Source organism: Eptatretus burgeri, chromosome 2 (assembly GCF_056783735.1).
Source record: "Eptatretus burgeri isolate ZD-2024b chromosome 2, Ebu_testis_v1, whole genome shotgun sequence".
NCBI lineage: Eukaryota > Metazoa > Chordata > Myxini > Myxiniformes > Myxinidae > Eptatretus > Eptatretus burgeri.
In genome coordinates, this window is record NC_140962.1 from 32,808,802 (window position 1) to 32,821,725 (window position 12,924).

General features: G+C 43.9%; 2 protein-coding genes across 5 annotated transcripts in view; one reads left to right on the forward strand and one right to left on the reverse strand.

Annotated features, from left to right (window-relative positions):
* LOC147031760 (rho guanine nucleotide exchange factor 25-like) overlaps window positions 1-12,924 on the forward strand; it is a 266,797-nt gene that overhangs the window by 213,460 nt on the left and 40,413 nt on the right. For all 4 annotated transcript variants that reach the window (XM_085867167.1, XM_085867169.1, XM_085867172.1 and 1 more), the window contains 4 exons: window positions 10,097-10,200; window positions 10,406-10,475; window positions 10,772-10,861; window positions 11,480-11,572. In XM_085867167.1, coding sequence (XP_085723293.1) covers window positions 10,097-10,200; window positions 10,406-10,475; window positions 10,772-10,861; window positions 11,480-11,572 — 357 coding nt within the window. The remainder of the gene's footprint in view (window positions 1-10,096; window positions 10,201-10,405; window positions 10,476-10,771; window positions 10,862-11,479; window positions 11,573-12,924) is intronic.
* Window positions 606-8,395, reverse strand: LOC147031764 (uncharacterized). Its single transcript, XM_085867252.1, has one exon. The coding sequence runs from the start codon at window positions 3,831-3,833 to the stop codon at window positions 2,895-2,897; it is 939 nt and encodes a 312-aa protein (XP_085723378.1). The 5' UTR covers window positions 3,834-8,395; the 3' UTR covers window positions 606-2,894.

Here is a 12,924-nt window from a genome sequence, read left to right on the forward strand (position 1 = left end):
AGCACAGCAGAGACTTCAACTCTCCGTTACAGATCCCTGATCTTGGTTTATAGCACTCATGTGCCAGGGTCCACACCCTGTTGTCAGCCCCACAGGCTTAAACGGTCTCTGACCGCAAGATTCTCTTGGGCCTATCAATAAAGATTCTCTGATGTGTACTTTCCTTATTGTACAAGTACGTCACCCATTTTAAAAGGCAAGCCCCTGGCCAGGGATGAGAGCGAACGCTCTCTGCCTCCCTTTCGTTTGTGGCAACCAGGCGTTCGCCATCACTCTGGACCATACGCTGTGCCTCCAGGGATCAATACATCCGAGTCATGGCATCAAATTGTTGTGGAACTTGTTATTCAAGATAACTCTTAACACTCAAGTCCACGAAAGGCAGTTCAATCACAGAATATTTATTACGCGTGATATTGTTGAGGATTCGGCGGTGCTCAACAGCACCACAGTCTCAGGGGTTATAACGCCGGCGAGTTTGGCACAGGTCTTGGGACACGCGCCTCAGATCACAATACCAAAGTACCCCTGTGCCTTGCCAGTTGGGGATATACACTCCGGCTACAAACCGGGTTTGATCAGAGACCGAGCGAAGTCTGCCACAGTCCGTAGCCAATTTGGTTTTAAATGCAAATCGAACGATTGTTCCGCAGCGCGACACGAATAAATTCAAGGCGGCAAATTTCGTATGAATCAGCCAGATTTATTGGGGACACATTGGAGAACACGACACAAGCAAAGCCTTCACTACAATGTTATATTTCATCTATAACCCGCTCTTATCTCGGGAGCTACGGATACAGGTTTCAAAGGGGGCCCTAGCAAAATAAACCTTAGGCCTGGACAACATGCATGCAAGACACGGAGTACTTGGTGGTGCCTCATGGACGAGAGGAAAAGTGTCGAAGGCACGAATGCGGCTCGTGACAAGCCGATGGTGTCGGATTTGAGCGCCCAGCTCGAGCATGCAGCGTGGCAAGATGGCCGCGACGACGTCCTTTTGTCGGCACCGCTCACGCATGCAGCCTCGGTGCTTCCAGCCCCTCGGAGGTCGATCGCACAAGAGAGAAAGATCTATGGTGTGTTCCAGCTGGTTTTTCACAAGGTCCAGTATAAGAATCCAGGCCTGGCCTGTACACCAGACCAGGCCAAATCTGGGTGTTGGGCTCCGCAGGCAGATCGACGGGATGAAAAGATGTGGTCCAGCCACGCAGGGAGCAAGGACAGTCAGAGGCCCCATGGCTGGACTCAGGATGAACCTGGGAGTGACCTGCATGATGGATCCATGACCAAGGAGGAGCAGCTCGTCAAGTCACTCCTCATGAAGCAGATCACAGACAGGAAAAAGCAGTTCCTCTTGCCTTTCGGGGCGAGCCTCTTGGACCACCCCTGGGGACCCGTGATTGGTCCATCGTTCGAGTTTGCAGCAGCTCTCCATCAATGGGTTGCTGCCATGTCCTGTTGACTGACTGTCAGGGAGCTGGGTGGGGGCTCGTTAAGAGGGGGGAAGGAAAAAGAAGACGCCTCTCAGTACACCACCATTGTATGAACACTGGACAGCCTGCTGCACCTCCCGACACACATGTAACGTCTGATTACCAAACAACCTGGCTAAACATGCATTTAAGGGGGGATCTGGGCTCATCCTATATTTAATAACCCACTAAGGGCCCATTTCCGCAACACTACCCCCACCTTTCTCCTGAGGCTCTCCCAAGCCTCCATTTGGGGCAGCCCACAGTCATGGCCCTGTCTTACGTCCAGCACAAATCTCCCATTTACTCTAACCCACAATATTGAAGCACTTAACTCCAAAAACCAAAGTGTCACAGTAAGATTGGCATGTCCCAATCCTGGTGTGTCGGATCACCAATCGAACAAACACATTCACACTCTATGCACAATACTTTACATTCTAATTATGGATTTGAACAGGAGGGTATTAAATTTTACTTTTAACACCAATATTTGCATAAAATCCAATTCCTAACTAAAGCTCATCGTCCGCACCATGTATGCATGTGCCCACGTACCTGCTTCGTTCCAGAGTCACCTCGGTCCAGTCGTGTCTCTCCAGCAGGTTGCTCATCATCGGTTCGCCACACTCCTCTGGGGCTGTCAGCTCCACATGCTGGACCTGCTCAAAATGTGTTTCATTCGTCAACAACCCCGTTTGCTCCCTCAATGTCTCCTTCGCCAGGGTTTGCTCTAATTGTTGTTTCATCCGACGAGTGATGTCAATCAAGCCCCGCCCCACTAACATTCCTCCCTGTGGTGATGTCACACATCCTACTTTATTGTGCTGTCCTACTTCCTGGCTCCATTTTCTTTTCCATTTGAGTTGTTCTTCCTCTCTGAGCCTTTTTAGTTGTTCGTTATCTTTCCGGAGTTTTTCCATCTCCGCGTACTTCAACCTTGCTCTCTTCTTTAGTTGGTCAATTTCAAATTCATATTCTTTTTGTTTCCTATCCAACCGTCTCTCATGTTCTTCATTCTCCAATCTCGTCGTTTCTCTCAATTGGTTGTTTCCCTTTCCTGCTTCATTCCTTGTTCTTTTTGTTTCCTATCCCACCATCTCTCACGTTTTCATTCTCCAATCTCGTCGTTTCTCTCAATTGATTGATTTTCCTTGCCTGATTCTTTCGTTGTTCTTTCGCTATCTCCACGTACTCCAACCTTGCTCTCTCCTTTAGTTGATCAATTTCAAGTTCATGTACTTTTTGTTTCCTATCACACAGCCTCTCTCTTGTTCTTCATTCTCCAATCTCATTGTTTCTCTCAATTGATTGATTTCCCTTTCCTGCTTCATTCGTTGTTCTTTCACTACTCTTTCTTCCATCTCATTCTTTAGTCTTGCTTTGGCTTCTGACTTCAATCTGCAGAGTGTAGTTCCTTCACGTTTCATTCCCCGTTCTCTCTCTTTCCTCACTTAACATCCTCAGCTTGTTTTTTAATTCGCTCTCTTTGTTTTGGTGTTTCTGAAACTCAAAAGCTTTTTCCCCTAATTCCTTTCTCATCTCCGCACCTCTTTCGCATGCTTCCTTCCTCATTTCGTCCATTCTCTTACCGTGTTGCTTGCTAATTTCCAGTTGACGTGCCAGTTCATTTCCCCTGTACTCTGATTTCCCAAACTGTCTTGCCTTTTCCAACAATTCTTCCTTCCTTTGCTCCAGATATTTCTCTCCTCTTTTTATCTTCTGTTCTAGGCTCTCTCTTATCTGAGTGCCTGAGCTTAACTTTTCCTTCAGTTGTTTCAATTCCAAATCGTGTTCCCGTTTTTCCTTTTGCAGCTCTATCTTCCATTCTTCCTCCAAGCTCTTCCATTTCCGGGAGTTACTAATTTGCTCCTCCTCTATTCCATTGTTCAGTTTGCTCTTCTCATGTTCCAACAACCTACAGGTAAACCACTCTACTTTCGTCATTTCTCCATGTAGTTCCTCGACTGTGTTGGCTAAGTCATTTTCCAGCCACCGAATTTGTTCCTGTGCATCGGCCAATTGTTGTGATTCCCTGTGCACATAGTTTTCCTGAACCTCGTCTGCCTGCCGTAGTGCCTCGTACAATTTAATTTGTAACTCCACAATATAATTCTCATCACACTCCACTTGTTCCAAGGCATCCGCAAATCGTGCATGAAGCTCGTTAATGTACGCGCAGTCATGTACGCGGTCATCCTGCTTCGTTTGCCATGGCGCATGTCGTGACCATGTGGTCTGAAACGGTGGGCGGGAGCATTTTCTTCGTGCTGTACGGCTCGTTTTGCTGTTCATACTAATCCTCTCCCGCTTCGTGTCGTGTTGAGGTGGAGCCGCGTCGCCATTTTGCAACTCCATTTTTCTTTATAATTTCGAAGTTTTACACCCAATCCGCTCAAAATAAAATCAAACCTAATTTGGAATTTGCGAGCGACGTTTTTTTTTTGTTTGTTTTTTTTTGCACCTTTCGTAACCAATGTTCAGGGTGTGAATGACACCAGATGTTGTTGAATCGGTGTCCTGCAAATTTATGGAGGTGGAGGGATTCACACCCCACTCCTGAACAACAGATGTTGAAGATTCGGCGGCGCTTAACACCGCCGTCTCAGGGGTTATAACGCCGGCTAGTTCGGCACAGGTCTCGGGTCACGCGCCTCAGATCACGATACCAAAGTACCCCTGTGCCTTGCCAGTTGGGGAGAGACACCCCGGCTACAGACTCGGTTTGATCAGAGACCGAGTGAAGTCTGCAACAGTCCATAGCCAGTTTGGTTTTAAATACAAATTGAACGATTGTTCCTCAGCGCGACACGGATAAATTCAAGGCGGCAAATTTCGAATGAATCGGCCAGATTTATTGGGGACACTTCGGGTAACATGACATAAGCAAAGCATTCACGACAATGTTGTAATTCATCTATAACCTGCTCTTATCTCGGGAGCTACGAATACGGGTTTCGAAGGGGGCCCTAGCAAAATAAACCTTAGGCCTGGACAACATGCATACAAGACACGGAGTACTTGGTGGTGCCTCATGGACGAGAGGAAAAGTGTCAAAGGCACGAATGCGGCTCGTGACAAGCCGATGGTGTCAGATTTGAGCACCCAGCTCGAGCATGCAGCGTGGCAAGATGGCCTCGACGACGTCCTTTTTTCGGCACCGCTCACGCACGCAGCCTCAGTGCGTCCAGCCCCTCGGAGGTCGACGGCACAAGAGAGAAAGATCTATGGTGTGTTCCAGCTGGTTTTTCACAAGGTCCAGTATGCGAATCCAGGCCTGGCCTGTACACCAGACCAGGCCAAATCTGGGTGTTGGGCTCTGCAGGCGGATCGACGGGATGAAAAGACGTGGTCCAGCCGTGCAGGGAGCAAGGACAGTCAGAGGCCCCATGGCTGGACCCAGGATGAACCTGGGAGTGACCTGCATGCTGGATCCATGGCCAAGGAGGAATAGCTCGTCGAGTCACTCCTCATGAAGCAGATCGCAGACAGGAAAAAGCAGTTCTTCTTGCATTTCAGGGCGGGCCTCTCGGACCACCCCTGGGGACCCGTGATTGGTCCATCGTTCGAGTTTGCAGCAGTTCTCCGCCAATGGGTTGCTGACACATCCTGTTGACTGACTCTGTCAGGGCGCTGGGTGGGGGCTCGTTAAGAGGGGGGAAGGAAAAAGAAGGTGGCTCTCGGTACACCACCGTTGTATGAACACTGGACAGCCTGCTACACCTCGCGACACACATGTGACGTCTGATTACCAAACAACCTGGCTAAACATGCATTTAAGGGGGGATCTGGGCTAATCCTATATTTAATAGGATTAGCCCACTAAGGGCATCCTATAACCTATATACCACATCCTATAACCTATAACCCACATCCTATAACCCACTAAGGGCCCATTTCCGCAACACTATTACGGAGCAAAGGACATTGATGTAAATACATACAATGGTGTCCGCAACTTTGGAGTTTCAAGAATCGTCTATGGAGATATAATACAAAAGGAAGGGAGGGGAAAGTTTAGGGGGGTGAGGAGAAGAACAGAGAACAAGAGAGGAGGAGGAGAGCCGGGTCAAATGACCCACATCTGCCCTTGTCTGGGCCAGTTTAAAGCAATACATGTGGGTCCAGAAAGTTCTTATCATCTTGGTTAAAACAACAAACAATTTAACAAGCAAGGCAAGGGTAAAACAATCCTGGACAGATTCACGCTGTCACCATTATATAGATCTTTAGAAAAGGCCTGCTGGAGATGACAGGTACATTAATTAGAAATCGAAGAACAGAGAGAGGAAGAGGGAGGGAAAGATGGGAAGGAACATTGGGTGCCTCGAAAGACAAAGAGAATTGGTATTCGGCTTTTAGCTTCAGTACAAGAATAAGCAAGACAAGATACAAGTTCCAATAAAATACGTTTGATTATAGGTTCCAATAAAAGAGTTGCATTAAAATGAATAACAGGTGTAATAATTAATCCAACTTCAATTCTTATACATTGAGTCCACTGATGGCCACATTTGAGCAAATTGATTACCAAACTACTATTTAAAAAGGAAGTCCGCTTCAACAGGTATAATGTGAGGGAAAAGGTATTTTTTTTGTTGTCGTATTTTTTTATTTTTTTTTAAGACATGAAACAGAGGGTATCGTTGAGAGGGATAGAAGGAGGGTGCATGGAAAAGTGGAGAAAATAAAAACTGATTGTAATAAGGAGAAAATACAATAAACACAATCGTGCACTTTTTTTTTTTAATCATGATTAAAAAAAAAATTGTCACGTCTTGTTATGTGTAATGTTTTTGGCCATATTATTTTCATATCCTCTTTTGGTCTGTTGAAGTATTTTCTTAACTCCTGATATGTACTTATGTGAGTGGGACTCTAATCCTGTTATTTTGTACTTAATGAATGTCTTCCACTTATCCTTCATAACACTGCTTACATTCCTGCTCATCCACTATGGTCTCTTTCTTCCTCTACCTTACACCTCACTGCAATATACCAAGAAGGATGACAGGCTAAGTCAACCCCATCTGATATTAATTCAATCGCCAAGCAGGATTTGAACTCAGGACCTTAAGATCCCAAGCCCACCACCCTAACCATTCAGCCAATACCAGGCATACAAGTATCTTACTATTCTTAAAATCACTAATCTCTATCCACCAGAATAATTTACATTAGTTCCCTCCTTAATGTCATTCCTTACTCTCGATACAATATTGTCATTTAGGCCTTGGTCACATTTGCTCTATGGCGAGGATACGGCGGCCGTACGCCCTCTGAATTGACAGAAACGTGCGGCGGCTGCAGAGAAACAGGTGGCCTCAGGGACGCCCTACGCCGTTTGGCTATATTTTACAGGCCGTAGGGGCGCCGTGGAATTATAGCGCGGAGTTATAACTTCTTTTCATTTCTACGTTCGCCGTAGCAATTCGACAAGCCAAGCTATGACGTAGATGTGTTCCACGTCGACCTACGTAGGGCGTACGGTGGGTTTGCGTTATTTGTGCGGCTGCCGTAAGCTCTTCTCAATGAAAAATGAATTTTCCCAACCCCCCAAAAATTACGGCGACCGCACTATTTCCATGGTCGCCGTACGGTGGCCTTGCGGTCTGTGTGACTACCTGCGGGCAACGCAGGGTCGACGCACGGTTTCCCTACGCCCGCCGTGCACCTACGTACGGCCTGCGTGCGCTACCACTAGAGATCGGAGTATAGGTGTTTGCCTATACCGTGGTGCCCCCAGAATCCCAATTTAATTCGTTCCAGGAGGCTGTTCGGATTGCAAAAAGTTCGGATTCCAAAAATGTTTTCCCAATAAGGAATAATGGAGTGAATTAATCCGTTCGTGGACCCAAAGAAAACCCACTTTCAAGACACTTTAAACTGAAATTACCCATGTTTAAGATAAAATAAGATGAGTAAATGACCTTTGGTGGCGGTGTATTGTATGTAAACTGGTACAATCACCACATCCAAAGGTCCACACAGGCTCGTGCTCCGGCCTGGGTTCCGATCGCTCGCGCACTCTGCGAGAGCGCTGCCCTAGGGCAACTCATCAAACATGATGCCCACAGAACCACAATCACTTTCACCAAACGCATCGGGCTGACGTAATCATGGATATTTCAAATTACAACTGGTTTTGCTGTGAAATTCAATCCTTGCCCGACAGTCCGTCACACCACGTGATTGGATTGCTTTTTTTGTTATTAATTAAAACACAAGATGATTAAAAAAACAAACATCACAAATGAAGCTAAAAACACGAGGTAAGGCCCGTCACATTTGGCTCGGCGGCTGGAGGGTCTACAAAATGTACGGGCACTAGCAATTATAAAGCGGCCGCATTATTTCCACGGTCACACAATGTTGCAGTCACATATGTTTTTAGCAGCGTCTCGCGTAGCGAACGCTGCTCATAGAGATATCAGCGTTGTTGTTCTTCTTGTGAAAACAAAACCTTAATCTCTCGTACTCGGCTCTTGTATATACGAGATCCGGATCTCCTTAAATACTGAGCACATGTACACATCCTCACATAGACGTTGCCTTTTGAGAGCGTCTATCATGAACTTTTAAATATATTCGGACATTTGCTTTAAAGTTTGGAAAAGTTAACGTTACTATTTAAAGATTATTCCATTTATCGTATTGTAATTTCGTAAATACATTATATATTTCGTAAATACACGATATATCATAAATACGTAAATACATTATGACGGGTTTCGCTATTGGCTTAATGAAGGCACGTGACGAAATATCGGAAGTTGTTGATGTTTTTAAAAAAATGTATTTTTTTTTTTTAGCCGACAAAACCTTTAGGTTTTGGACGCTGCTCTTGGACACATTTGTCCTTGTTATTTTTCGGGTAGCCGCACGGTGTATTTATAAATTGTGGAGACTGAAAACATGGGTGTGCCGTACGGTCTTTGATTTGATGTCGCACGGTGACCTTAGGGCGTTCCTGCGGCGGCCATAGAATTTTGAAGGCAGACGCAAGGTGCCCGCAAAGCGACCGCAGGGGGACCCTATGCTGAACGTGCGGCCAGACGGACGGTAATGAATGGGTTAATTTTATTTATTTTTTTTACCAGTTCTTTTGTTTCGGCTTGTCGAATTTCTACGGCGAATGTAGAAATGAAAAAAGTTATAACTCCGCGTTATAATTCCACGGCGACCTTACGACCTGTAAAATATAGCCATACGGCGTAGGGCCAACCTGAGGCCACTTCAGTTTCTCTGGGGCCACCACACGTTTCTGTCAATTCAGAGGGTGTATGGCCGCCATATCCTCGCCGTAGAGCAAATGTGACTGAGGCTTAAAGTATCGATCGACACCCGAGAGATGCTTTCACGAGGACTTCCACGGACGAACTGAATGAACAAAGCGCGAAGATGCGGCTCGAATATGTGGGGGAGACACGTGACAAACATGAACGCTACGTTGTGTTCGGTTTTTTTTTAATGCATTAGGTTTTTAGGGCAAAATTTTCTCGAAAAAATTGCTCGGATTCTAATTTGTTCAAACAATGGGGCGTTCGGATTCTGGGGGCACCACATTATATTATAGTTATAGTATATTCAGTTATACATATATATATATATATATATATATATATATATATATATATATATATATATATATATATATATTCTGGTATTTTTTATTTCAGTAAAAAAAAGAACTGGTATATATACCCACTCGTTACCGTCCGTCTGGCCGCACGTTCGCCTTAGGGCCCCCCCTGCGGTCGCCTTGCGGGCACCTTGCGTCTGCCTTGAAAATTCTATGGCCTCCGCAGCGACGCCCTAAGGTCACCGTGCGACATCAAATCAAAGACCGTACGGCACCCCCACGTTTTCGGTCTCCACAATTTATAAATACGCCGTGCGGCTACCAAAAAAATAAAAGCATATGTGACTGCTACATTGTGTGACCGTGGAAATACTGCGGCCGCCGTATAATTGCTAGTGGCCGCAGATTTTGGAGACCCCACGGCCGCCGTGGCAAATGTGACCGAGGCCTGACTCAGATTGCCACACCCCATCCTATCTTCTGTTTCCTATCACGCTGATACATCTTATAGCCTTCTCGTCCTGTTCTCCAATTACCCTCCTCTTGAAACCAAGTCTCAATTACTGCAACTATATCATTCTCCTTGCTATTTTCTTTAGCATCAAGATGTATAGGTGTGATAGGATGTATGATATGCAGGTAAAGCATATACATATTGAGGGTCAAATGGCCTCCCCTTGTGTCTACATTCCCTTGTATGTTCTTGTATGGTTGCATGTTGCCATTTGCAGCCTTTCACCTTCACATAATTAATCTATAAATCTTTTTTTATTCATCAAAAGTCATGCAATTATCACATTAATTGTTTCTTTCAACACCCCCAATAATTACTGATGTTGGTAAAAAGAGTAATCCATTTGTTTGTTATACTTTGATTGGTCACGAGAAACAGGCTATATTCAACTCGGCTTTACTTATCACTTTCTTTCTTTCTTAATTTTTAAGAAAGATTTTTTTTTCTCAATTTTACTTTCTTAAATGTTTAAGCTGTTGGAAACTGGTAAAAGTATTAAACCATTACTCTTGTCACCATTTTCAGGGTTACATATCTATAATTAGAGAAGAAGGAAGCCCAGAAGGCATGAAGGGACGAGACAAGATCATCTTTGGCAATATCCAGCAAATCTACGATTGGCACAACAAGTATGAGTCAATGCAGATGTAATATTTTGTTGTGTGTGTGTGTGTGTGTGTGTGTGTGTGTGTGTGTGTGTGTGTGTGTGTGTGTGTGTGTGTGTGTGTGTGCGTGTGCGTGTGTGTGTGTGTGTGTGTGTGTGTGTGTGTGTGTGTGTGTGTGTGTGTGTGTGTGTGTGTGTGTTAGTTAATCAATGGCTTGAACACCTTTCAGCTTCTTCCAAAGTGAGATTGAGAAGTGTGTCATTGAACCTGAGAGGTTGGCACCCCTGTTCATCAAGCACGTAAGTTTAGTGGAGATGTCATACACGCAATCATTCACTTTCATAATTACAATATGGATTGGCCTTCACCTGTAATAACACCATAACATCTGTAATAACCCAAGTTCCTTTTATCTCTGTTTCTTACCTTACTCAATGTCATTTTAAAACTAATATAGATGTTGTGCATATTAAAGGTTCTTCTTTCACCACTTAAATTTATTAGTATCTTGTGTTTCAATACATTTAAGTTGAAACTATCGCGTATTCAAACAATTCCGTCGACTGTTGTTTTTTTTTTTTTGCTTTGTTTTTAGGAACGGCGGTTACAAATGTACGTCATTTACTGTCAAAATAAACCCAAATCTGAGCACATTATGTCCGAGTACATCGACTCGTACTTTGAGGTAAGCCCAATCTTCTCTGCCTCTACTCAAATTATCTCGAAATCTATACAGAAAATTTGATCCACCAGCTGGGTTTATCTACTTTTAAATGACCACAAGGTCTGGTAGCCAAAAGTAGATGCACACACTCACTTTTGAGCTGTAATATCCTGGGTTTAAATCTTCACCCAGCTATAAACTGTCATCCTGGTGTTTGACATGCAGGGTGAGGCATCATTATGTGCGCCGTTCTTCAAAAGGGAGTTAAGCCAAAAGACCAGTCTGCCAGCACTGGTGAAGGTTAAAGATCTCACAATGTCTTTGACAAAGAGGAGGCAAGTTATTGCTACCATCCTGGTCAAACTACAAATTTAATAATGGTTAGTGATGTTAAAAAAACATTTTCATGAATTGTAGACATCAAAATTGTTGGGGATATCATTCGATCACAACCTTTAGTAAACACTGATTTATCTCTTCGCATGAGATCAGGATGAATTAAACATATTTCTTAACTTGAGACATAAGATCTCCATTTATTGCTTGTAAAGCAATAAATGATGAGCGAGTCCATGGTTTTTGTTATTTGACATGTGGGCTTGCAACTCCACTCCTGAGGCCTCATACTGCCCCCTGCAGGACCTGCGGCAAAGACTGGGCCATCGGTTGCAGCTTTCTGACTTCCTCATTGAGCCAGTACAAAGAATCATGAAATACCAGCTGCTTCTGAAGGTCTTTCTTCCACTCTCACCAGTAATCTCAGGCTTTTTAAATGACTCATTAAACCCACTGTTTTGCTTTTTGTACATCTTTGTTCTGAATTGCTTTATCATTTTGTTTGTTTATTTGTTTTTGTTATTGTCCATTGAGCTGAATTATTCTACTGTGTATATAATCTGAGAAGTGTCTGTGTTTATTTGACATCTATGCACTCCCGATCCGCTGGATATAATTAGTTGAAAACAGGTGGTTGTACTCGGGATGTACATGGAATGGTTTTAGGTAGTGAAAAAAAAAATTGAGTCCCAGGAGTTCAGGGTGGGGGTGTGATAATTTTCTCCATGTCAATGTGTATCATATTGCGCATTTCCGAGGGTGGAAGGTGTTATTTCAAGTCATCCTTTCTGTAATTCTGGGGGAATTAACCCTTCCGTCAGACGGGTTCTTCACTAGTGGATTAAAACCCTCCTGATAGAATGTTGCAGAGTAAGTGATCCAATTAGTTTCCTTCTTGATGTTTTTTTAACAAGAAAATACAGTAAAAAGATTAAAAAAGATGAACCAAAACCCATGAGGTGGCAATTTGGACCATCATGATGTGCCACATCCACACCTCAGAACAAATGCCCACTACAGCTCGTACTACTGCCAATTCCAAACGGTACACAATGACATACTGTTTTCAAAAGATAATTTAGGATCCTTAACATACACAATATAAAATGCTGATTAGACATCAGTCTATTATGTCCACAATCGAAATGCAGAAGAGATTCAGCAACTCCTGCACCAGCACAGCAGATTTCAGTTAATTGTTTTGGGTTGCCCTTTTTATGCAGCCTGTTTAAATTTGGATTGGCCGGTTTCATCTTCTCATCTAAACCGATGACTCACGATGGTCGGCAACACAGATTCAAATCTCATTTACGATATGTATTTCTCCATTGTTTACTAATACAAGCAGAGTACCCAACTCTGCTTGATCTTGTTCCAAGCATGCAACACGTTCTTCTTTCGCATACCTTAATTTGGGTGGTGTGTAGTAGTGTGACCACTCCTCATTTTCATAAATACCAAGGTGAGCCAATGAAAAAAGCCAAGAATTCACAAGGTTTCGGAAAAGCGATGATAATAGAAAACCTATACGCCAAGAAAACCTTCAGAAAACCAAGACGCCAAGGTGAACAACAAATAGCCAAGATCTTGTGAAAAAAGCCAAGGAGCGGTCATACTGGTGTGTATGACATGTATGCAACTGACAGCTCTGTATAAGCAAAAAAAAAATAAAAATAACCCGAGTTAGGTGGATGAAGCAAAAACATACCTATTGCTTATAATTCAAAACACCTCACAACACTGGAAAA

Bases quoted from the DNA above. Each gene is read 5' to 3' on its own strand.
- LOC147031764 (XM_085867252.1), bottom strand. From the start codon at position 3,833: ATGGAGTTGCAAAATGGCGACGCGGCTCCACCTCAACACGACACGAAG.